The 26,770-nt window shown below is 37.3% G+C and overlaps 1 protein-coding gene across 9 annotated transcripts in view; it reads left to right on the top strand.

The window, feature by feature from the left end:
* KITLG (KIT ligand) overlaps positions 1–19,119 on the top strand; it is a 412,063-nt gene extending 392,944 nt beyond the window's left edge. The window contains exons 4-10 of one of the 9 annotated variants that reach the window (XM_065843189.2): positions 1,593–1,772; positions 3,659–3,821; positions 4,713–4,808; positions 11,479–11,588; positions 12,057–12,133; positions 13,597–13,680; positions 14,999–19,119. In XM_065843189.2, the coding sequence (XP_065699261.1) occupies positions 1,593–1,772; positions 3,659–3,821; positions 4,713–4,808; positions 11,479–11,588; positions 12,057–12,133; positions 13,597–13,636 (666 nt within the window). In that variant the 3' untranslated portion in view covers positions 13,637–13,680; positions 14,999–19,119. Of the gene's footprint in view, positions 1–1,592; positions 1,773–3,658; positions 3,822–4,712; positions 4,809–11,478; positions 11,589–12,056; positions 12,134–13,596; positions 13,681–14,346; positions 14,972–14,998 lie in introns of those variants that run through there. The other 8 variants (XM_071799831.1, XM_071799874.1, XM_071799850.1 and 5 more) reach the window with 8 other exon arrangements.
* The last annotated feature ends 7,651 nt before the right edge of the window (positions 19,120–26,770 follow it).

Raw genomic sequence — 26,770 nt, 5'->3', positions numbered from 1 at the left:
GCAGGGTGAAAGCAAAGCAGATGGGAAGCCAGTGTAGTGCATGTAACAGGAACAGACTGACCTGATCCATTAAACAGAGGGTTGTTGCATTATGCACTAGCTCAAGGCATCTGAGTGGCTTAAAGTAGTCTTGCATTGAGTGAACTATGTAGTTTAACCTGAGGTTAAAAGGCAAAGATGACAGCAGCAGGGGCTGAACTCAGAAGAGGAGATAAACTTGAAACTTTTACATGGACGCAAAAAGAAAAAGCTAAATGAGGACTACCTGGAAGTCAGGTTTGCAGTTACCCTAAAATTTCAATCTTGGTAAAACTTTACAAAAAAAAAAAAAAAACAAACAGAGTTAAACCTCAATTTCTCCTTGCAAACAACATCACATTTCTCAATTTCAGCAGTTTCATCCTTGTGTTTTGTAGGCTTTGAGAAAGCAAGCAATTGCACAGCTTGATATTACTGAAAAGAAAACTTTAAACTCTCATGAAATAGAGCTTTGTAGATCAGAACAGTTCAGTCAGAGGAGACTCCCACGCACATGCTAAATCACAGGAGCAACAAAATAGATTCCCTGCTGGAATTGCCAAATGCTCACTAGGAGAACCTGCAAGCTTTTGCTAGACCCTGTCAGAGGAGAATGCACACCCACCAGACCTCAGAGGAAAAGGGTTTCCAGGTTTGCAGTTCAGGGAAGCACAGAAATTCTGTACCCTTTCATACATCAAAACAGAGCACAGTGCGTGGTCTGTCTCATGAGGGCTGTGGGACATGGCACAACTCATACTGCTTGAACACAGTATGTTTCAACAGGCTTTTTCTGATGTATTTGCTTCCGTTTTTCCTCTCCCGTTGTTGTGCTTGAGGGAAAAAAGGGAAGCAGGATCAGGCCAAATGCCATCCATTTCATATTTTGTTTTATTCTTTTTAAAGTCATTGATGAGATAATTACAGAAGGTGATAATACTGACTTGCCACTTGTTATCAGTGGCAGAACAACACCTGTGTCACTGAGGAAGTAATTTGTTGCCAAGTGATGATATTAATAGTAATAGAAAAACTTATTAGAATAAGGAATCTGTATGCAGGTTTGTTGCAGAAATTGAGTAAAATGAGATTAAGTCTAGAAACCAAACATTTACTGTGGAATGAATGGATTTAGTGGATGCTGCCCATCCACTGGGAAACAACTAGAAACTGGTTTAGTGATACTGAGAATACTTAGGGATTGCTGGGCCAAGATCTTAATTGTTTAAGCAGTAATTATTAAAAAAAAAAAAAAAGTTAATGAAAGAGTGGAAGAGGGTTTGTAGTAGTAGGTCCCAAGGCTCAAATTCTCAACAGACAGATGTTTAGCATTCATTAAGAATTTAATGAAGGGATGGTATTTAACAGCCAACCATAAATATGTCAGTATCAGTGAGAACAGAAATTTTACCAAAAGGACTGAAGAGAAAGTTGGCCACACTAAAGAAGACACATTTTAATTTAAACTTTCAAGATAATTTAAATTGGAAAGAAGTCTAATCTACTTTTGCTCATTGAATTGCTTAACCAGTTTTTGCAAAAGTCTCTCTGTTTCTCTTTTTATCTTCTGATAGCCTAATCACTGTTGGTTGCATTTGATGGTTCCTGAATTTTCAAGGAGTCTACATAATCTTCTCCAGAAGTTTTCAGATATTTCAGATATGACTGATGTTTTAAGCAACTATTCAATCATCAATAATCTCACGAGGATAATTAATGATCTTATGGCATGTCTAGCTTTTGATAAAAATAAGGTAATCTTCTAGTACAAATTTTCTACTTTTATGCTGTATATTTTTATTTGAACTTTCTGTTGCACAATACTCAGTAATAGTTTAAAAATGTCCAAAGCTTCATTAAATTTGTACCCATTTCTATTCCTGTACATCTGAAATCCTACTTTGTTTAGAAATGCAATAACTACATTGTGATAATGTTGGCTAACCATTATCTTCTGTTTCAAAGGAAAATTACTTACAAGGAATTACAGTATGTACCATGACCTGTATACAGTTGTTTTAGAAGTCAAAAATATAACCATCATTTTAAAAACAGTTTATTCATTCTGGTCTGTTTGAAACTGTCAGAAATCTTCTTCGTGCAAAATTATTCATTTTGCTAGTGATCTTAATGTAAATTTAAACATGATGTGGTTGAAGCTATTAATATGCTCTAAGTGTGTATCACAGTGTGCGAAGCTCTGAAAGCTTTACCATGGTAAAATGAACTTTTTTATACAAAGAGACAGCAAAGACTAGAGGATATCAGCCCATTTTCATGTGTTTCTGGATGCCAAGAGCAGCTGGAAGGATTCCAGGAGTCTCACTCAAGAGATGTCTGATTCTCCTGTGTGAAAATGATGGGTAAAAACAAAACAAAACACTGTAATCCCTTGCCCAACTCTAATCACCTATCAATAATTAAAAATAAGCCATGTACTTGAAGGTTTTGTCCCACTGAACAAAATGGGTAAAAACCATCATGTTCTTTAGGGCAAGGATTTTGTCTTCCAGATACATTCATTTTTGTTAAATAAGTCCATAGGTGTTGTAGTTTCACTTTTTTAACATCCAAAATTAATCAAATGGACTAAACCGGTCAATCTCATTTAGAGTGGCATAGCCTCGTAATCTTGTCATATATTGGCATTATGTTGCTTAGAGTATTTAGACATTCCCTACCCTTCAATTTCAATTTCCTCAGAGTATTCTTTCTTTCTTTTTCTGGTCCTGATGATTCAAAGCACTCAGCTAGGATGTGGTTGGGAGTAGGAATTTTATTCTATAGAATTAAAAGTAAATATCCTGTTATTCAGAGAAACAACTAGCTATTGATTTCCTCAGAGAAGAATGATCTTAGGTCTAGTATTAAACATAAAATAATTTTGGAGCCAAAACTAGGAAGTTTTCCTTAGTACGTATTTAACCTGTGTTCTTACCAGTGTTCTTCATGGGAGTACAGAGTAACCCCAGGCCAAATTCAACCTACTAGCATAAGAAACAGTTGTTATGAAACCCAGTCTCAGGTAAAAAGAAAAAAAGAAGATAACCGTCAATGATCTTAACATGGACCTCAATCTTGTTGTTTAGTCTGGCATAACATGCTTGTCTGTTAGACCTCAGAGTGATTTGGCTTCCTTGTTTATAGTCCTGCTCATATTTTTAGGTACATTATCAGGAATCTCAGCCTGCTTCTGTGTAGTAGTATATCCCAGCTATTGTATTCTGTTCCCTGTACTCTTATGACAATAGCTTTGATTGTGTTGTGTTCCTGTGTTCAGATTAAAAGGATCATGTGGAACATTGCAAAGTAATGTGAAATCAAGGTAATTTTTTTAAGGAGGGAAATTAAAAAAAAAGTTTCCTCATTCTCAGTGTAGGATGGGAGACTGCCTTTCAGTCTGTCAGAATTTTAAAACACTGGATTAATGAATTATTTCTATTTGCAAATCTAATTTGAAGTCCTTAGATTAGAGGGCTTGTATGTTTTATGAAGATTGCATACAGGAAGTTTGGTCTTCTGCAGCTTAAAAATTTGAATGATTTTGTGTGACCTTTGGGTATTTTTGTCATCTGTTGAGGTGCTGAAATGAGCAGCTCTCTTAGCCTTCTTTCAAGCTAAATTCTATATTTTACCCTAGGATTTTGTAAAAGAAAATGGTCACCTTTACGAAGAAGGTCGTTTCATTCCTGAGGATTTTTTTAGGCACTTTAATAGTACCATTGAGGTCTACAAGGAGTTTGCAGATACGCTGGATAAGAATGACTGCATTCTGCCTTCAACAGTAGAAACACCAGAGAATGGTAAGATGGCTCTGATTTTGGGGAATAGAATCTAAGTAGATATAGATGGGTGATATGCCTTTGATTTCAGAGATGCTAAGGATCTGATGCTGTACTTCCATGTCTTGTTTTTACTGCCAGTTAAAATTACTACTAATGCCAAAGCTTGTATTTCTGTTCTAAGTCAAGTTCCATCCGGCAGTAAAACTAGTGCCATCGTTCCTAGTGACATCATTTATTAATATAATCCAAATAACCCCACTATACTCTGCCCTGTTTCTTTTCATCCCAAATATATCCTGGAACATCTTTTCACATTGTTCTTCTTATCTTCTATTAATGCTCTATTTAATTTTTATAAGGCAGTAAAGGAGCCTTAGATTGCACTACTGAAAGGACAGGCAGCTAGGAAAAGTTGTAAATTGCAGCAGACTCAAGTCAGCTCTGTGTTCATCCCACCCCTCCTGAAGAGAATCATGTTTACTTCATTTAAAAAATTTAACAAGCTCAAGTCAGGCTCCTGCAGTTCATTCTCATCCCTCCAGTAATTGGTGGTTTTGTATTCTCTTTTAATCTCTCTAGTGACACTTATTAGATTTTTAATTAGGGCAACATATCCAGTTGCACAGTTACACCAGTAGTAACTAGAATTAGAGCAGTGCCATAGCCTAAGAACTTGTTTAAAGCAATTGTTTTTCCAAAATAGCTACTCAACAGCAGCTCAGTGTGTAGACACATCTGCCTCATAGTAAGACTGTTTTTTTTGGTTTAATCCACTCTGTAAACAGCCCTGTAGCCAGATTTTTAAAACAACCCTATAGGCACATTAGAGTAACCCTATAGCCCGTCATCTTATATAGAGAGAACTGTATTTTAAGTTACATAATGCTGACACACTCATTTTCCATTTAGATTCCAGAGTCGCTGTCACAAAAACATTTTTGTTTCCTCCTGTTGCTGCCAGCTCCCTTAGGAATGACAGCATTGGCAGTAACACTAGCAGTAACAGTAAGTACAAGTGATTGAATTAATATATGTGTCTCCATTATGCTCTGGTAGCTGGTTGTTGTGAGAGCTCAGAGGAAAAGAGTGTCATTAATTGTGCAAATTAATGGGAAGTTACTCATGCCTGATGGTGTACCATGTGTTTCTCAGCTGTCATACTGAAATGCAATGAACTTATCTAATCAAAATTTAGAGATGCTATCGAGTTACAATGATGTGACAGCTCTTTATATCTCAGAGAGGGCAGGTCTCTTTGTTTTGGCTGTCATGAGGTCTCACTAGTCATATGGCCTCAGCAAACTTCGCTGTCGCAGACACCTCATTGTCATTCTGAGAAAAGGAGGTTGCTCCAAATGAACAGAGTAGCTGTCCTGAATCAGGCCCAGAGGATTGACATGAAGAAAGAGATTGCCTGTACATTTTGAGAGTACTGTGAATGCCAAGCTTGACACCGAACCTGAAGACACTCCCCGTGATTGCTTGCTGTAGTCACAAGTAGGGCCAACTCCACAGTCAGTGTGCTTTTGGGTGAGGTCAAGGGTAAAGTCACCACACTTTTGGCAGGCTGTAAGCTTCTCTCTGGCCATCTCCATGTTCCTCCATCACGCTCAGTGTATTACATGACTGGTCACTGACAGATAAGAGAGCCTGGAATTGTTGCTGTAAGAGTTTCAGCATTGCCCATTATGAGGTCAAAAGGGGTATAGGAATCAGAGGTGAAAAGAAAGAAGTTTCAGGGGCTTGTAGTGACATCATGTCTAACAAGGTGAATACTCTCTGGAGGTTTTCATGTGAATAAAAAGAAGGGGATTTTCCTTAGAGGTTCTTGATTAAAGCTTAACCACGTTACTGTTTCCTTTGTTCTGTTTCCCGGATGCATCAGGATGACAATGTGTATCTCTCTTACAATTTTGCCCTTTCACTGCACGAACATCAATGGTATCTAAATGTGTGATGATGAAGCATGTGGCTGGCACTCCTTGTACTCAAGAAAACATGGGCAAGGAGGCAGCCTTGATGTAGTCTGGTGGGAACAATGACAGCTCCTGATGTTGGGACAGATAGTACTAAGACTGGGTTTCTTCTCATGCTACTTGTGTTGGGAATATGTAATCTAGTTATTCTGTGGGGGTTTTTATCACTATGTGTGCTGCCTCTTAGTTGGCTCACAGTTGCTGTCAGGTTTGAAGCTCTTCCTGATCGTTTTCTAATTAGGAGAAGGTCTTAAGTCATCATTCCCCAGAACACTCTGAGTAGAAGGCTGGAACAAAAGCCACCTTCAACTCTTAGCTCCAGCCTGCCTCTCTGGAAAACAAAAGGGTCACTGTCATAAATTCCTCACCAAGAGGTCACAGAGCCTGGCTGCAAATAACCTGATGAGCCCAGGGCCAATTATGAGGAACCAGGAGGGGGCTAAAAAGCACATACCTGTCTCTTTCAGGTCTGAACATGTGATAATTTTTGCTGTTGCTGCTAGAGGAAGAATATTCAGCTACAGCCTGAAGCAATGGGAATGCATCAGGAGCCAAAAGACAGGCACATAGACTGCAGGAACAGTTCAGATGAAAGGAGTTTGACCCAGGGCAGTAACAGGAGGGATGCTGGGCAGTTCAGTGGAGTGTGGCACTCATGTTTGTACTGTGGAGGGGAGTACAGAAGCAGGTTTATTAATCTTATTTTATAACTGGAACTGATAATCCAGTAGGAAAAAACCCTAATTAAAATAATGCAGTAAGTCAAATAAATTGCTTGGCTGGCCATATGCTGTACAGGTGTGTTTTAACTGATTATCATTATCTTAAGCAATTTATTGGAAAATTGGATATCAGCTAACAGCCTTATGTAGAAATTACACGAGGAGTGCATGTCTGGGGCTTGGGACAGTTTGAACTCCTAATCAGATTAAATTACATTAACTTGGACTTTGGATTCTGAGTGGTTACAGTTGAGATATTTGTTTGGACTTTTTTTGCAGGGAGGGACCTGTGGTATCTTTGTTGCCATCCCTGTCTTATTTGCTGGAAATGGTCTTTGGTTCGAATTTTAGTTTTGTCTTGGATGTTTATTGCTGAATAAATTTTCTTTTTTTTAGTTAATATCTAGCTTCTTGAAAGGAACAACAATGAATAACCTTTATTAGTTCTTCTGTGAGGACTCCCTAGCACAGAAGACCCTGTCTGGTGGCTTCAGTATTGTTCTCAGAACAGCACCATTAGATTCAAATTTCAAAAAGGAAAACATTTGGAGAAGAGGGGAAAAAGATGCTGAAAAAAGCATCTCCAGACATGAGTACTGCAATATTTTATTTAAATGACCCTCTTTAATTTTAAACAGTTTTAAATTGACCTGTTTAAAGTTAATGGTTTCTAGACCATTTAGGAGCATTCACTGTTTGCAAAAGAACACCTCAGATTAATAATAAATTTTGAATCCATTAATAAAGTCTGTGTAGGCAGATTGTTTGAACTGCTCTTAACTCTAAATTCAATTTAGACAAACCTTAAGTGCATCACCTAATAAAATCATTTGTGAAATAATTATCATAGAAACTGTATATTATATAAATTAGCTGAACTATGTTTTCTTTGTGTTATTGCTTTCTGTTGAAAGAGTCCCATTTCATGAGTTCATTGTTATGACACAACAATAAAATTAAACTTCTATAATAGAGCAGAACCTTGACTAAGTCTACACCACAAGTCTCACCCCAACTAAGAGTAAAATGAAACAATTATCCCCATCTAATTTTTTTTCTGAATGACAAAAGTACTGTTTTCATCCTTGCAATATTGAATGTAGATCTGTGGCATGTTCCCACTCCATCTTTTCTCCCATAAAATTCTCAAACACCACCAACCCCTCAATTTATTTAGGTTGGTTTGTTTTCTTCTCTTTGTGTTACATGACTGTAGTCCAACTTAAATTCCAATTAACTGTTTAAGACCCAGTCTCATTGACATTTCTTTGAATCATTAAACCATGCATAGTCTGGGGAATTCAAATTAGATGGTTCCTATGAAAAGAACAGGTGTCAGGATAAGTAGTCTTGAGTTCTGATCTGTTCTTTTCAGTGCCCGAACCAAACAATAAAAAATAGTTTTTTTTTTTTCACAACTCACTCAATTTACTACCATGGTATTGTTTATATTTTCTTGAAAAAATCAGTGTTGCTTTCTTCCATTTTTGCCTATAATCTCCTCACAATAATTTAGTTTGATTTTCCAGTACTGAACAGCTCAAAGAACATGTAAACACAGAGATCTCTGTAACTGTTTTCCAGCAGAAAGTCTACTTTTATGATTAAACAAAGAATATCACAGTTTAATTCAGTAATTGCACAACAATTTGAAAATGATAACCCATGGTTTAATGCAATTGGTGTTACCTTCTGTGCCTTTGTTCCAACTTTATAGTTAATGAAAAACCCTAATGAACAGGTGAGAGCTGCTCTGCATTTTTATAGATAAGATCTTGTGGTAATTGTGTTGGAGCTGAGCAGAGGTAAACTGAAAATTCCTTTGAGACATAGATGGCAAAAAAATTGAGCCAGCGCTTTGAATCATAATTGGTTGCTAAAACTACACACATGGCTCAAGGTGGAGAGCAGCTCAATAACTTCATTGTGTAGCTGAGTGACTTTTAATGTAAATATATTTTGTTCACAGTTTAATATCCCAGCGTTCATGAAGACAATACGTAAATGTACATCAGATAAGCTCACTTCCTAAGGGTTTCTTCCAGAAGGTACAGGGCGAGAGCTCTGAGAGGTGCTGGCCTGCTTCCACACCCCTTTCGCACCTTGCTGGATAGAGTCTATTTTAAGTGAATAACACACTAACTGCACAGCCAGCAGTTCCTCTGGCATTGCCCAGGGAGTTCACAAAGTTACTGATACACCTGGTTCCTCCTACTCCTTCTCCTGCTCGGTCTTTACAACTGCTGGGAGTGGGAGTCTTTCTGTGTGGAGCTCTAAAGTTTCTAACAGAGAAGATCCCTATGGCAGGAATAAAAACCTATTGGCAGCCAGCTTGCTTTCCTTATCTCCCCCTTCTTCGTTAGGACACAGGTCCTTGGGAGTTTCTTCAGACTGAAAATTCTCCAACCTGTTCTGTTTTAGATGTTACTATAAATAAAAGGCACATGAAGAAACCTGCCATGACTCATTTCATTCTCTCCAGATCTTTCAAGACACTTTTTTTTTCTGAACTTGAAAGTGGAATTAGATAATCTGTATTTGTTTGCTTTTTAGGGTAGTAATGGGTTACTTAAACTTCAAGTTAATTGATTCAGTATCAAGTTGTGAAAAATATCTGTTGCCATTTTTAAAAGGTAGGCTGGGGAAGATGTCACAATTTAACTGTATTTAGGCTCTGTCCCCAGGTTGCAGGTCCCACAGGGACAAATAATTATGAATTCCTTTCGGTATTCTATTGATGGTGAATGACATCTACATTGGTGATAGTTTCTCAGAACTCAGATTTTTCCACTTTTACATATCTCATTGCAAAGGGAACTTTTCTGTTACCTGAGACTCTCTAAAGCTTGTGAAAAATAATGGTAAAAATGAAGGTGCTAAACTATCACTGATTGCCCTGCATACAGAATATTTCTCTAGAAATTCATGTAAAAATCAGCATGCTTGCCATGACATGCTCAGCATTGCAGAGTAGGCAGAGGATTTTTGAGGTCATACACTCTACCATATTAAATAAATTATGCTCTATATGACTTGAAGAGTTTTTCCTTTGATTTTTGTTTCACTTTTCTATTTTTTCTGAAGTTTGCGGGGCAGAATCCAGAAAATATTACCATCCCCATAAGATTCACATAATTCAGTTGTATAACTCAGTGGTGTCTTGCTGAAAAGAATTGCGAATGGTATTAAGCAAATCAGTGTTGCCTTTTTCTTGACTAGAGCACAAGAGCAATATAGAAATTTCTTCTGCAAATGTGCTGAAACTACAATTCAGATAAAGTAATGACAGGATGATTTTTTTTTTTTTTTTTTGAGATGTTCAGGCTGGCTCTACCCCACTTGAGTTTGTCCAGATTTTTTGAAGGTCAGTTCTGCAAGCAAACCTCCTCTATGCCTAATCTGGGACAGACAGTTTGAGAAAAGATACACCTCTCCAATTAATTTCTGTTCCTGATTTTAATGTCCGAGCAGACAGAGGCAGACTAATAAGTAGCCTCTCTTTTTCAGCTGATGTTCACCTCTGTAGAACTTTGTCTATTTTTTCCTTCTCCTCTGTAGACAGATTTTTTTCATGGTAAGCTAGCATTGGTTCTGCTTGACCAATGGTTTTTTTAGTGTGCCAAGTCTGCTGGATATAAGTCAAATTCAAGCCTCTAGATTCAGAACCTAGAGTTTGTAAACAGTGTATGAGAGACAGACATACACGTAGTATATGAGTATGTAAGATACAGACTTTTTATTTTCTTACTTTTTAGTTCTGTCTACCATGCCTCCAGAAAACACAGCTGAATTTCAGAGATAAAAAGACCATTTGTGTGAAAGCTTACAAAATGACAACCAGAAAATCTCAGAGAGTCGAAAATGAGTTGCTAGTTAATTAAGAGAATGCTCCTTTATAAACTAAAGTGTTTTCTTAGAGGCTGTTTAATAATATACTAAATGCACATTGCTTGACTCAGTATATCATGCCATACGTGCTTAGACATTTGCTGTTTGCATGAGTCACACAAATTCCCAGTGCTGTCAGTCCATTTTCATTTCTGTATCTAATCACTGATACTATTCCGGTTCTTACAGTTTGGTTCTTTTCCTGTAATCTGACAAGACACTCACCATTCGAGCCAGAGACACCAAATCTTGAAATGAACTAAGACTGGGTGGACAGTGTCTGAACTGGCAGTCTCCTGTGGCTGGCTTTGCATTTCAGAAGGCAGATCCTGGGGAGACTCTCTAGCACTTTTCACATCCTGCTCTTGATTAAGTAACTGAAGGGCCACATTCAGTCTCAGCATGCATACAGCCCCCTGTGAGGGGGTCGGAACTGCTGGCGTACATAAAAGATTAGGATTTGGGTTCTCCCATATAAAATATAAAAAACTGTCAAGAAATGGTTACAACAAAGTAATACACAGCTAGACTTCAAGGTACAAGGGTTGGATCTTACTGAAGGCAATGGGATCTTTCCAGGCTGACATTAGGAGTGAAGTCAGGCTTATTTTGTTAAATTAACCTTCCTCGAGAGGTCTCATGTTGATTGTTCATTGGTGGCAAGGCAGTGTCTACCTGCAGTCAGTGGGATGTGTCTTATGGAACTTAAGCAAATGCACAAAGTGACAGGTATATCCTCTTCCAAATAGGTAGTTTGTCTTACAAAATAAGACCTTTAAAAATTTATAAACGCAAAACTTTAAAGTATGGGAAAGAGAAAATGCTCTACAAATGACAAAGTGTACTAGTGTTGGAACTATTCAACACAACAATTCCAGAAATGGGAGGAGTATCCTTGTGGTCAAAAATTTCCTGTGAGATTTTGTATGAAGTGAATCTCATGTACTCAACACTTTGAAGTATCTGTTCTGCTATTTAAGATACTGTTATGTAGGTGGTGCGTAAAAGTGGTCTTGCTAATACTGTTGCCCTGAAGATAGTTTTCTGCTATAAATCTGTCTTCCCTAACAAGAACATCTGTAATTGCAGAAGAGGCAGTTGGCTTCATTAGTGGCTCCAGCCTGCAAGGGATCAGCATAGCACTGACATCATTGCTGTCTCTTCTTATTGGCTTTATTTTGGGAGCCGTATACTGGAAGGTAAGAAGTATTACATTTGATTGTTTACATAGTGATACTACATTTCTTAGCTATGGGGAGGCGGGAAGAACAGTACCATTCTGCATTTGAAAGCAAGAGATGTTTCTTTTTATCTTCACTGAGCTGTGTGACATGAAAATGTAAATTTACATCGTCTAATTCTTGAATTCCACCACCAAAGCACAAACTTATCAGCGTGACAGTTAATTGACAATTAGAAACATGGGATTCCCATGATTTCCCAGTTCTTCTGTTGTGTCTTGAGAAGAGGTTTCTTTTGCTTTTGCCCCTTGTTCCCTTGCCTACAATACAAAGGCTTTTTTTAGTAAAGTTCTACCAACAGCAGATGTATGTTAGAGGACTAGATTTGGCCTACATTTTGCAAGATGACTTTGAAAATTTGAAGCAAACCGAAACATACAACTGGTTAAAGAAAGCTGTAGAATATATAATGCATTTTCTTCCTAGAAAATACATCCCAAATCCAGACCAGAAAGTGATGAAACTACACACTGTCATGACTGTCAAGAGGAAAATGAGATAAGGTACATTGTTTTACTTTAAACACATATATATAAATGTAAGTTTATCTTTGAGAACTACTTCCTGAAGGTTTCTCTCTAGCTCTAGGATAAACACACAAAAAAAAAGCCAAACACAAGGTCTTTCTTTAGAGGCAAAATGTGTACTTAAGGTGGATCCTTTATAGGAGCTCCTAGTTTAAATATAAAAAAATTGATATGGAGGAGATTTCTTTTTACAAAATTTTATTAACAGGACATTAGTTTCTCTGTCCTTGCAAGAAAGGATTGCTGAGAGCTATAGGGGAAGTAACAAAAAAGGTGAATTTTGTTGTTTGCTGTGTGGTGTAAAGCTATTCATTGTATAAATAAATGAGAAACAGTGTCTTCTTGGTAGTGCTTCTAAATTTTTTAAATTAACATTTTTTATGTTCTTTCACTTTTTTACATTCTCCAGGGTATGTGTATATAAACATTCGTGTTTTCTGCATTTTTTAATGTCCATAGAAAGTTAATGAGAACTCATTCAAATCACAACAACAATCATAATGTCATCCTCAAGTGATTCACATGTTTGTTCATACTTAAACACTGCTTTACCTGATTTTTAAGCAGAAAAATATCTGCCTAATTCAGTCAATTGAGTATACCTTGGAAATAACAACCGTCATTCAAAGTTGCTTGAACAAGACTTGGACAAAGAAGTCTGTGAAATTCAGAAAATGACTTAGGGATAATTTAAGTTCATACTAAAGGATTTTGAGAGTATTATTTAACTGCATATTTCAGGCTGTTTATGCAAATTTTAACTATGAGGGATTAAGGGAAAGATCTGATGGAGATGGTAGAAGGACACATCTCATACTGTGTGAATGCCTGGTGCTGCCACTGCTGAAGGCAGGAATAGGCAAGGTTCTGCTCTAGCAGTTTTGGTCACAGATGCCGAAATTTTCAGTGTTTAAACTTTCTAGAATAATACATTCTTAAAATAAATTTTGTTCATGTACAGTACATAGAATAGAAGACTGTGTATTCACCAAGTATGTTAGTTGCTAGAAATAACTCATCCTGCACTTTGTTCTCCCAGATATTAAAACTTCTGAAATGGAACATACATCTTCATTGTAAATATAAAACATTGTTTTATAGGAGGAAAAGAGGAAAGAGGAAATAGAATAATTAGTTAAATGCAGGAGATGGCCTTAATAAGAAATTCAAACAGGTTACATTCTCCATCAGATGTCTTATTAAATATGTGGTGTGTGTTTTTTTCTCCCTCCTCCTTGAGACATTTGGAATATTCATCTATAACAAAGAAGACCTATTAGGAAACATAAGCTCTAAGACTTGGGCTTCCCTTCTATTATGTTTTTGTATTATGTAAATGTTCTTATTGTAAAAAACTTATAAAACCTTCCATTCTATTTCCTTGAAACACTAGCATTGCAGTAACAAGTATGTTTGTTGGTTGGTTTTTTTTTTTTCAGCGTGTTGCAGCAAAAAGAAAAAGAACATCTACAAGTGTAGCTGTTGCTTTTTCTCCCTCAACACTGTTACTGTTTCGTGTACTGGTAAGTTGTTACAGTTGAGAGTCTTACTAGAGACTTAATAACTTTAGTCTGCTGAAAGATAAAAGTGATTTGGAGTCCGTTTTGGGGAAAGAAAACAAAGCCAAATCAAAAACAAACAAAAAACAAAACAAAAGAAAACAAAAAACAAAACCAAGAACAAAACACCACAAAACCCCAACAAAACAAACAAACAAAAAAACACAATCAAAAAAAAACCCACAACAACAAAAAAAACCCACAAACACTTGTTCTCTGTAGGCTTCATTTGCACCTAAGATCTATCTTTAGCTGCTAATGTAATTAATCCTGTATCATTAATTTAGGGATTTTACTTTTAACCCAAATGTTACAAAATTAAATATGGTGGAATTCCAAAATCAAGGACAGCTACTGCTTCTCCTTTTTGACCTGACAACTGACATGGAGAAGTCTTCAGCTGTTGTCCTACAGCTGTTTCAAAGCAGCATGACCTAAAACACACAATCCTTAAACTAGCAGGTGAATGTAGGAGAACAGACAAAGTAGAGCCAAGCTTCTATTAATTGCTGTTCACTCAGCATAGTTTGCAGTCTCTGTAGCCTTATCAGATCCACGATTCTTGCTTTAGCAGGTAAGAGTGAGCAGCAAATGCGAGTAAGTTTTCTTGATCCCAGCTATCCTCCACAGGACAGTGCAGGTGTCTGGCAAGGGGCTTCTTACTGCAGTTGTGCTGCACTTAACCTACAGCATTTCTCACATGGGTCCGGAAAATTCAGGCGGTGATGAATCATTCGCTTATATCAGGAGTGAAAAGAACAGGCAATCCAGGTTTTACAGTTCATCCTATAGCGGTTGCTCAGGTGTGTATTCCAGAGTGTTTGTTGTGATCAAGTTAGCTACAACTGGAGAGATTTCCAGTCTCCTTAACTGCTTTGTTCTAAAACTTTGCTCACCAAGAAGGGAAATCATCACTGCATTGGACAAGCCATTTGATTTTCTCAAAGGTGTAAACTCAGTTTGGTATTGGCTCATCCAGATGATTTCAAAAGGAGGTTTTCTGCCTGAGATTGCAGTTACCAACATACACAAACATAACAGTTCTGTAAAACCATGAGAGTTGTTTCAACACCATAGACAGCATCAAGGAGCTTTTGCAGGCAACTGTGTCAATCATTTTTCTTTCAGAATAAGGGAATGTTTATGCAAGTGTCATTGAATTTATCTGGTTCCAAAATTATAAGAAAAAATGTCTATGTTGTATCTGTGAAAAGCTTAACTATTTAGTAATACAGAGAGCAAAACTAACCAGCAAATTTATGATTTCTATTTTTCTCTTCAGGCAGGTAACAGTTCCGTGTTCGCTTCATAAATGAAGCAGCTTAAAGCACATTCGTATTCCTTCTGGAGTGACAGACTGAGTCTGCATCTGTTGTTGCTGCCCATGACTCCATAGACATGATATAGAAATGAGGAGAATTTGTTTGTTACTGTGAAACCAACACTGAATTGAACAACGACAAGAAGAGTATGCACTTAGCAGGACTGTATCTTTTGTGAATATCTACCTTGTATGGCATTTGGGGACTTTTAATTGCGTTAATACTCACAGCTGCCTCTGGCAAACAAAGCACTTGTCCTGAACAAAACGCATCTTTCAAATGCCTCCAAATATGTGTAATCATTGGAAGTCATAAATACCTTTGCATCCTTAATTTAAGTTCTGTGTCCTCTGCCTTACCTTGGTGTCTTCACATGGAGTTCTCTGAACTGACAGAAAACACAGAAATGGATACAGATAACATACTCTTCATTATTGTATATAAAACTTCAAAGCAAAGTCATGCCATGGACCCATGTTCTAGCCTTTTACTTACAAGGAGCTGCATTTATACCCAGTGAGGGTCATGTGTACGGCAACATGTGATCTCTGTTGGGTGCTAGGTGGCTGGTGGCCCACCCCAGAAAGACTCAAGAGTTCATCAGCATTGGTGGTCTCTGTTCATGAGAAGCAAATACTGGATGAAGACAAAGGAAACAGGAGGTGGATGTACCTCATGGAGCTTAGAAGCAACTGCTGGGTGTGTGAACACTGGTGAAATTTCCAGCCATGCCAAGGGAAAGTAAAGAGTCTGAATTGCGTTCAAACATCAGAATAAAGACAAATCTATGAAATGCATTTTAAATGCTGGAGAGGCATGCCATTGATACCTTGTCTTTAAATGTATAGCACAGAAAGTCTGAAAGATCCTGAGAGTGTATTTAGCTTTTACTTACATCAGCTGTAATTAATGTTTGCATTGTGTTTTTAATGATTAGTAAGCTTTAATATCCTGGCATTCCACACTCTTACAGTTAATTCTCTTGAACCAAAAGAGAAAGGCTTTATTTCCCACTTGTCTTCTGCATCTATTGCTATTACAGCATCCATGGAATCTGTACAGGACTGGTGTACAGACATATATTTTCAAGAAAATCTTAAAAATACTGTGGTAAAAGTTAAAAGTGTAGTTGTGCATCTTTTATTCCTGGATTTTTACAGATAATGGGTGTGAATTATTTATCTGTATTAGAGGTTTGTACTTCAGAAAGTAAAGGTGGCTCACTTTAGATGACAGACTGTCATCTGTGATCAAACTGACCAGGTCAGCAAGAGTTTCCATTTAAGTGACTTGAAAACTTAAAAAACAAAAAAACCACAAGCCAACAAAAACAAACACCCCCCCCACACACACACACTATCCTTTTAATGTTTTGCATAAAGTTTGAGTTGTCTTTAAAGTATATTGTTACTTAATTTTTAAGAATTTGTGTACAAATTTTAATATTTTAATCATTTGCTGAATTTTCTGAGAACCATGCATAAAAAGAACATGACATATATATATAATATATATGTGTGTGTGTGTGCGTGTGTGTGTGTGTGTGTGTGTATTATTGGTAAAACTGATCCATCTTTCATACTTAGCAAAAAGAAAAAAACCTCAAAACCTTACTATGTTTCATGCCATAGCCTTATGCGTGCATGTAGCCACTCTGTGGAATTTTGACCCTACTGAGATCAATGTCAAAACTTCTCATTAATTCACTGATACAAGGATTTGATCATGTGGAACTATTTTTTATTTATACTAAGGCTTTTTTATACTTTCTACATGTCAGAAAATGATCCTCAAGTCCTTGTCAGCTGATATAAATTAGCATAGTTCCATTAATGTTAACAGAGCTTTGGGGTTTGCATCATCTGAGGAACCTCTCTTACAGTAAATCAAAAGAAGCTTAATGTGAGAATTAGGCTTTCATTTTTATTCAGAAGATGCCGAAGCATTCACCACTTAGTGAGAAATAAGTTTGCTCGTTGCTTCTAAAAAGCAGGTGCAGTGCAAATTTTAGCTCTGCAAAAATAAAAAGCAGAATTCTACATCTGCAACTTAGTCTCATTTGACACTGTGTAGTTCTTTACGTACAAGGCCCTCAGACTTTGTGTTTCAAACTTGATTAAGAGTTTACTCTGAAAGAAATGTCAGCATGACCTAATTGGTGGGAAACTTTCACCTTATTGGTAATGCAGAGAATAACTGCATATTGCTTTTGGCAGAGAGGAAAAGTATCCACAGTAAATGGAAGCAATTATCCTTATGCATTTTACAGAAACCTTAAATACTTTATGTTGCTATACAATATGTTCTCAAAGCAAGTTTATGCATTTGAGGTTTTACAGTATTTTTCTTAAATTCATTTAAACAAAAAATCATGTATTTATTTATGCTCTTTGTTCATAGTTTCCCTAAATGCATTTTTTCCAGAAAATCAAATGCACAATTATGTTGCACATTTGTGTGCCCCAAATTATACTTTGATATTTAAAATGCACAGTGCTTTAGGCTTCATAGCCTACTGTTCAATACTAAAGAAAATATCAGTTGTAAATTGAAACATACATTGAACCCAGATAGACTGCTGCAAAATGTTCACCTTCCCAGAGTAACATCTTAAAATAGTAGCTAAGTCACTTCCAAATAATGTCAGATATTTTAATCCCTTCCATAAAGCAAGGCAAATTTAAGGCTACATAACAACAGAAAGAAAATTTGTGTATGAACCTTCCAACTGCACGTCACAAGCATTGTTCTTTGAGTATATACCAAAGCAGTATGATACATGGAGTAGCAGAACTGTTGTTGAAGCTCATGGTTTTCCTGTTCTCTGTACCTCCTTTTGGGAGATCTGAATGAAACATTGGGCGTTCTTAGTAATTTTGCAAAACAGCAGGACACTTCTAGACATTCATGGATACAGTGGATGACATGACACTTGAAAATGTGATCGTGAAATTATTTGAAAATTTCTGTGCCTGGTTTGTCTACCCACTGAGGAGGCACTTACTTCAGATGTAGTGAAATTTTTGAAGACTACTGACTTGTAAGACAGTTTTGAAATCAATGGAAATAGAATAAGTTACTGTTCAGTAGAAGCATCGGTGGAAAGAATAGTCTCTTAATTGCTTCTTTACCCAGTTGTAAGCTGTCTAACTTCTGAAGAGTAATAAGAGTAATCATTTTTTCAGTCTGCTTTTTGGGTAGACAACGACCCATGCACTAACACAGTTAGAAAATGGATGGTCTTTCTCTTAAAATGAAATACGGCCAAAGCAAGTGTTTTATTGTTTTGTATGAAAGTCAACTGTGGTTTTTGTGAGAAACTAAGATTTTTATGTTTCCTTTGGAGTAGTTAAACTTTGCATGCAATTAATAGTGGCCTTGTGAGAATAAAAAGCAGGTAGTAATATACTGAGTAACTCAATGTGCTATTTTAGATGTGTGTTTACTTGAATAAATTGATGGTACTTATTTCATCACAAGGTCATTTTATAAGTAAGGTTATAAAATGTGCTATACTATAGAGTATGTGTACAACTGGCACATTTTTTTAGATTCTGATCTTCACCAGCTGTTTTCTCTGTTGCTCTCTTTGTAATACGCTAAAACTATCCAGTACACACAATACAATTTTTAAATTGAAAAGCTAACCGTATATATAAAATACAGATATTTTGAGTTAGATTTACATTTAACAATTATCCAACATTCTTTAGTTCAGGAATCTGATTCAGCTGTCTATTAAATGCAGATCTACAGTAATGGTGGCATGTTGCTATTATGTTATCAAATTGATGGAACGCGAAAACTTCAGACTCTTTAGTGATAGAGACACAGACGTTTGCTGGTTGTATCATGGGAAAATTCATTTGTTTCAGTGTAAATGTCAGCACAGTCTTGCATAGTTACATTCTGACTGAAGGGAATCAACAAAGTTTATAAAATGTGATGTGTATGTATATATGTGTCCTCTTACAGATAGATGTTTTCCCTGATCCTTTTTTATACCAGTTCAAATTCGGAATTTACATTATATACATATACTTTATTGTTCTAAATAAAGATATTATGCACTGCCAAATAATTAATGTATTGCCTTGTGTCAGTCCTGTCATCTCCTGGAAGAATTTTCTGCCAGAATGTATGATACTTATCTGCAGACTTCTTTGTGGCATGTTTCATTTTTTAATCATGCATTTTGAACTCTTGTGCCACCAAAGTATATGTCCTCATTATCAGCTTTCAGTTCTGATCCATAATATATCTATGATTATGAAAATTATTCAAAATTCAATATTAAAAGTTTCTTGTAGCTCCTTAATGAGCTTAAGTTTGTGCCCTGCTTTAGGCAGCTTTTCACATCTTGCTTTTAGCCACATATTGGGATTTCAATTTAATGTAGCACTACAATGTCTGAATGTTGTTAATGCATTTCTTTTGCAGTAAGCGGCATTTACCAACTCAGAAAAAACTATTAAAAATAACAGGGTTTTTCAGCTGAAAACAGAGCATATCCTGTAAGGATGACATCCTTCCTTACAGGTTTCAACAGTCCATTGTGGATTTTTAGTCAGAAGCCCAGGAGAGGTGATGAGGTTTTGAGGAAAAACTGAGCTGGTGAAGGAGCTCTGGCACCTCTCCACTCCTGAAAGCAAATGAAAATACACCAGCCTAAGAGGAAGAGATGAACCTGCTGAGGCTTTCAGCCTACCTTGTAGAGTAGTAAGGAGCCTTGAAAGAAAGAGAACCAAAGGTACAGTAAGCAGATACAGAGGGTTTACAAACAGGAGTGAGGTGCAGACAGGACTGATGAGAAGGAGTGGAGGGAGAGGTTAATGGGCTCGGAAACAGGGGAACAGAATTTGGGGATGGCAGAATTTGAGGCACAGACAAGAATGAGACCTGTTCTTGCTGGTCTGGACATGGCAAGAAATGCAGAGCCGATGGGCTTGAAGAAGGCCATGGAGCAGCAGGGTCTTACACCGATGGTTTATTAGAAATAATATCCTCAGGAGTAGCACTGGTGGCTCAGGTGGGTTGGACATAAAATGGACACCTGATTCAGCTAGGGTTAGGTGAGCACCACATAGCTGCAGAGGTTGGAGATGAGCATATTTGTGTGCAAAACCGTATTAATGTAACAAAAAGGAGGCACACTTGACCTGGCAGTTCAAGAAGGCAGAATTAACAGCAGAGCACCTGGAAACAAAATGTGAAAACTCTGCTAAAAAAAATGCCTCTCAGTGAACTTGAGAGCTGGTGATTGTAACATACATAGATAGAGTAAAGGGTAAGAGTGAAAATCTGGGAAAACAGATGTAACACTCCAGCCAAAGAGATACCACCATAACGTTTTGGTAGTCCGACTTCAAATTTTTGGTGCCTTACATAATGCTGACTAACTACTCCACACCCCCCACCACTGCTGCCACTTAAATCTGAAGCCTGAAGACTTAAATGGGCTAATGAAACGAGATAAATGTTTACCTTCAGTTTTCCAGTTTCAGCGTCTCCAAAATAATGCATATAAACATCCCGTTCAGCATATGAAAACAAAGGCAATCTTTGTTCAAGGCATGAAGAGCACGAATGTTGGCATTTTTCTACTTCTGTCAAGTAGAAAAACAATGCTTATTGTAATAAACTATAGTTTCTTGATAGCAATACCTTTGAGCAGCTTAACACTTCCATGAAATGACAATGTTTTAGATCAGCTGGATATATACCCACTCCCCGTTACACTCCATTGTAACTTTATTCCATGTTAACAAACAGGCATTGCTAAACATATTTTTGTCCAGACTTTCTGAAATGTAATACATAAGATGGTTTTAGTTTAAACAAGATGGGTTGTTTCAGGATTTCACACTACATTAACAATTTACAGAACCACTTCCTTACTACTCTTCATGTAGTCATTGATGATAAATTATCTTCCAAAGTTTAAACTTTTCTAGAAGGGATTGAGTTTCCCAATAGCTACACTGAAACATGTGCTAACACAGTCAAGTTTCATGTTGTTATATGCTTAAAGGGAACTGTTCTGTGCTGGTGTGTAGTAGAAAATAAGGCTAAATTGAAACAGACTGCCAAAGTTGTGAAGAGTAAGGGAGTGAAAGTTTAGCACTCCTTTTCTTCCACCATATCCTGAGGAAAGTTATTTCAACACGTAACAGGAAAAAACCCAAATGTGATTGTAGTTAACCCGACTTTTAGCTCTTTCTGCAAGATCCTATGATAAGCAAGCAGGAAGTAAAAATACAGATTAGACTTTTTCCAGACAACGTGAGCCTTGAGCTTCTGGTCAGTCACAAAATACAGGGAAAATTTTCATGCTTTTTGGCAAAGAAGATATTTTCTTGAGCTCATGGAAATGTATTTGACTGAGATCACAAAAGCCTCTTTGTTTGTCACCAGTTCTGCTATGCAGGATATTAGCATGATAGTAAAATTGGCCCAATTAGAGTAAAGAAGCTGCAGAGCAGAATGTATAGCTTTTGTCAGTTTAAGTGACTACTCCAAGTGACAAAATGTCATCTTAGAAATTTCACCTTGTCATCTCCTACATTGTGATGGATGATTATTAGGACCCCACAGGTTATTTAATCTGTCATGTTCTTAAAGTTAAATATTTTAGACCTTCCTTTTTCTCGGTAATGCTGTCATCATTAACAAAACACAGAACAGGCTTCACCTTTAGAAATGACAAAATGGGGATGTGTCTCAAAACCAATTAATGGCATCAGTGAAGGCAGAGACATAGCATCTAAATCTTTTGAATCACATCTCCAAGAATAATGCAGTGAGTTCTTCAGAGTAATTACTCTTTTGCCGGAAGTTGAGGAGAAAGTATCCCATCAACATGGCTGTACAGCTCAGCATTTGTTGTTAAGTTTTTGTTCATACTGATCCAGAGTAATCCAGTTGTCTCAGTCAGTAAGCACAGTGTTTCTTGATTTTGTTGTAAATGTTCTAACCTTTGAATCAAACAGAGTTGTGCAAATGAACAATGCTGTTACATGCTATGATTGAGTACTCACTACTTTTCAAATGGAATCGCTGTACACAGCGAAGTTTTAAGCAGGCATACTGATATATACCTGTAATATAGTGTCTGCATGTGGGTAGTATGGGGGGTGCTGGGGCAGGCAGAATGAAAGGCGGTGCTAGGATTTTGAAAACTTTACAGGTAACTACCATGAACTTCAATCATACACCCTGAAGGAATGGCTGCATGTTAAAGAATCTTCACAAATCCAACCCTTGGCGAGAGTGAGCCTTACGATTGCCAAGTTCCATGCACTGATCAAAAAGCTTGCTGTGCACCCCACCCTGCGTTGGTTTCCCCAGCCATCAGCAGCTCAGCACTGTCACCCTTCTTGCTCTGTGGCTGCACGTGCCAGAACCACACACACCTACCACATCCCTGGGGGCACCTGTAATGAATCCATCTATATTTCCACATAGGACACCAAGGTTATTTCACTGAGACTCAAAATCTGGCTCTGGCTTGCATGACTCAAACAAGTCTTCTGCATTTCAACCTGGACCACAACTGGAAACTCCCCAAAGCCCCAGGTTTCCCCTCTTGCATACATACACCTTTGTGTCCTATCACTATCTAGTCCCTCCTTCAGCCCTGTGATGTCTACTGCAGAGCTGTACACATGCAGGCTGCCAGCACAGAAACTTCCTGAGAGGTTTTCCTCAGAGAGGAAAAAAAAATTACACTCCATAAATATGCTAACCCTGTTTTACCCTAAAAGTATCTATGTGTCAAATTTAAGATAGCAACAGGTGGTTGAATTAATCAGATGGTTGGTTTTGTGATCAGATCTTGTACGGTTCCTTTCCATAAAGCTGCCTGAACACCTGCCTGAAGTCTAACCTCTCCTTCTGGTGAACTTCCTGTTAGTCTTGCTCAGACTGATTATAGCCTGAGCTCATTTTTCTGGGTTTTGTCTTGCTGCATCCCTACTACTTCCTGTGACCCCTGCCTCTCCAACCAAAAGTCAACCCAAACCCCATGCTCTTCCCACCTCTAACTCCATATCCTTACTGAACCTTGATGTGTTGACCAAGGCTGAGGAGCAGTGCGTGTTTCTTGGCCCAAGATAGGCAGCGCACCCAGCCCAGCACTGCCTGCACCTTCTTATGGCCACCCAGTAGCCCAACTTGCATGCTTTGGCCAGTCAGACACCTAGAGGGAAGCCTTGGGGGACAAACTGTCCACTGTGTCTTCATCCTGCACCAACAGCACTGGTCCACACACTGTGGGAAACCATGCCATGCCTGTCTTTACTTTTCCGCTGCCCTGGTCCCAGGAGCACTGCACGATATTTTGCACAGCAGCCCTGATTCAAAGGGAAAGAGGAGCATGGCCTTGCTCCTAGTCAGGCAGGCATGTAGTTTAGAAGACCTTTATTTCATTTTCCCTCCCTCCTTCCCAGGAAAATGTTTTAACAATTAAGCTGTTTGTTAACAGGAGGAATACCCATCATTCTCCTTGGCTCCTTGGTGAGATAGGTGACTACTCCTATATATTTAAAAAAAAATTCTAAAGAAAATACAAAGATAAGCAACTATGCAGGAAGTCAATATGGGTCAACACAGTCTGAGATTGTTGTCAAATTTCCTCATGGTTTTGTAAATATCGTGTCTAAATATCATGACAATAGCTTAAAAATAAACTGCAAAATTTGACTTTTCTTCATTTTTAAGATTAGAAAAATGAAATTACTCTGAGAAACTGTAAAGCAGCAAAAAGCTAAATAGTCTTCACAAAAATTATATTGTTTTAAATTATACTAAGTCTGCCTAGCTTTGTATATAGTAACAGCAAGCAACCCAAGTAATTAAGAAAGTAACATTGAAGAGATGTCATGTTGTACAACAGTTTTGCACTCAAGAAATCAGATTTTGAGGGTTTGCAGCTCATTTATTTTTCAGAAAAACTTATTTCCAGGTCCTGGAATTCTATAACTTCTTCAGAAGGCCAGAGTAAGCACAGAAGAGAAGAGCATAGTAAATTATTAATTCACATTAACCATTTAATTATATGAACCTCTTGCATATACAATTTCACACAGAGATTCCTGAATTTAATCTGACAGTTTATAATGGAACTCGTACATTGCAAATATCCATTTAATCTGAACTGAGAGACATATGAATGCAAATTTATTATACAAAAAACTATTAAGTGTCATTATATAAAATATTAATTTCATTTCCACTTCAGATTTTTCTGTGTGGTTCTATAAAGTGATAAATGTGCTCTAATAAGGGAAAAGTTCAACTGCAGGAGACAGATGCAGCCACCAAATTATTTTGGCAATTACATAAGGCATTTGAAATATCAGAACATGCCATCTACTTGTTAAGATGTTACTCGTCTTGGAAATGTAAAAATCTGTTCACAGAAGAAGCAGCAAAACAAGAAAACACAAGGTTTTTTTCTTTGAAGAGTCTAAGATATTATTTCTGTTCACAGCCATTTTTATGACCTTAAATACTTCTCTGCTCTATCAGTCAGGTATGTAACTTGCTTTCAAAGCCACTGAATACATTTCTGAACTAAACTTCAGTCATGACTGATTCTTCATTAGTTGCTTCCAGTCTCATTACAAGTTTCTTTCACTTGCAACACATGTTTTGGATCTTAGCACTTCTGGAAACCAACCAAAGCTACAGTTGTAGTAAAAAACTATCTGCAAAGAAGTCTCTAGAGGTTGTATGTGTTGCATTTTCCCACCATTTATCACAGCTTGTCTGCCTGAGGTTACTGCTTTCAGAGCAAAGCTGGCAGAACAGCCCAGGTAAGCATTTCTCACCCATTTTGATAAAAAATTAGCCAGACCAACTTAAAAAAGACACTGTTATTCAACAAATGAAGCCGAGGTAGGCAATACATCACTGCAGGGGTTGAGGGCTTCACCCATCATATGTTCTGCCATCTCTGGAAGCAAAGACAAAGTCCAGCACAGGACTGCTAATGGACACCTGAAAATGTGAAAAATCACATCATAGCCAATGGCAATCAATCTGACTGCAGTCTGCTACAAAAAATAAACAAAGAAACATGCCAAGAGAGTGAGCTGGCAAATCATCCATCCAGAGAACAGGCATGTTGACTGAGCATAACAACACAAAAGCTGATACTTGCTCATACCATATGATCTTCAGAAATCTCAAAGCACAAGTTCTAGCTTTTAATTTATTCCCCAGAAACCAGATTTACAATAATCATGAAGATTAAAGCCTCCTTTCTTGCCTCATTTCCAGTTGTATGAGGCACACTTTCTTCATTCCAGGCAGTGTTTCTCAATGACAGCCAGGACTGCAGAGCATCAGTGGGTCAAAAATAACAAAATCCACTGGCTGTTGCATCCAAAAAAAGCAATGGAAAAGAGTTTTAAAGTCCTTTTTCTAAAATATCGCTTCTCTGGATTAAAAAAAAAAAAAAAAAAGCTTTTGAGTCACTCTGTTTATTTGTTGCAAGTACTGATATGCAGAATTTACTTCCAGCTGTAACTTTGAGGACAAAGATTTGAGTTTTTGCCCTAGAAAATAATATCAGTTACATTTTATCCATCTATTGGGAATATTTATTTTACTGTGTACAGAATAGATTAGCGTCTACAAAAATTTTCCAATTAGAGTTCAGCCAAGCATAGTATCTGAATTGTGTATTCCAAGGACTATTGTACTTTTCCTTTTTTCTTTACTATCTTTTGCAATCCTTTTCTTTTAAACTTAAACCACTTCTGGTTGTTTTTCTCTTCAACTCATTTGACCTTTTCTGCCTATCTCTAGGAATAACAAAGTAGAACATTTTGTCAAATGGAAGCTTTAAGAAATACTAGTGTTTTCAGAAAAAAAAACTTAGCAAATTTTTTGAAAGACCTAATATTTAATCTTATGTTGATCTAACACGTGTAGCACATTAAAGTGGGTCTAGAGAAACCTCATTGCCTTAAGTAGGTACCATAAGAAAGATACAAAAGATGAATAAGTCTCATAATAATAAAAGACGGGCATTTCAGCTTGTGAGAGATCACCTGTTTTCTTTCCTGTACTCACAACTGTCTGTAAGCTCTCCTCTCCCATGTGTCTACAAATATGAACTGAAATGTTTTATCAGACACTCCTTCTTTAAAATCGATCCATTTATTATTTTGTATTTTAGGAAAACAGGATAGAACAATAGCCCATCCTTCTATTCAGTAGAGAGCCACCAGTAACTTTGTCATTTTTACCTGTCAGTAATAAAAAGCCCATGGTCTGCCTGGGTCCACCCACCTGAACATCAATGTTCATTCTTAAAATAATGTCCTATAGTGTCTCACTTATAGCTCCCATGCTGTGTTGAGGTACTTACTTTCCTAAAGAATGGAGAACAGATTATTCCCTTTCCCGCTTCAGAAGCCTTCTGTACATTTTAAGTCCATTAACTTGCGTCGTTTCAGGCTTTTACAGATTAAGCAATCCTACTTACGACAGTCCTTCACAGGCCATGTTACCAGCAAGGTCCACTTGCTGCTGTTCTCCAGACTTTCCAACTTGTTAAAATCTATCCAAAATGTGTTGCTGATAAATTAGCAGTACATTCTTGAAGTGGCTTCTATCTGAAATAGAATGAAAGTATTTATTACTTCTCTGGACTTTGTCAGTAGATGCCAAAACACTAGAACAAATCCCCTAAAGATTTTACTTTTCTCCAATACAACATAGAT

The sequence above is a fragment of the Patagioenas fasciata genome, chromosome 1, assembly GCF_037038585.1.
Source record: "Patagioenas fasciata isolate bPatFas1 chromosome 1, bPatFas1.hap1, whole genome shotgun sequence".
NCBI classification, from domain to species: domain Eukaryota; kingdom Metazoa; phylum Chordata; class Aves; order Columbiformes; family Columbidae; genus Patagioenas; species Patagioenas fasciata.
Note: the sequence above shows the minus strand (reverse complement) of the source record. Positions and strands in the feature narration are given on the sequence as shown.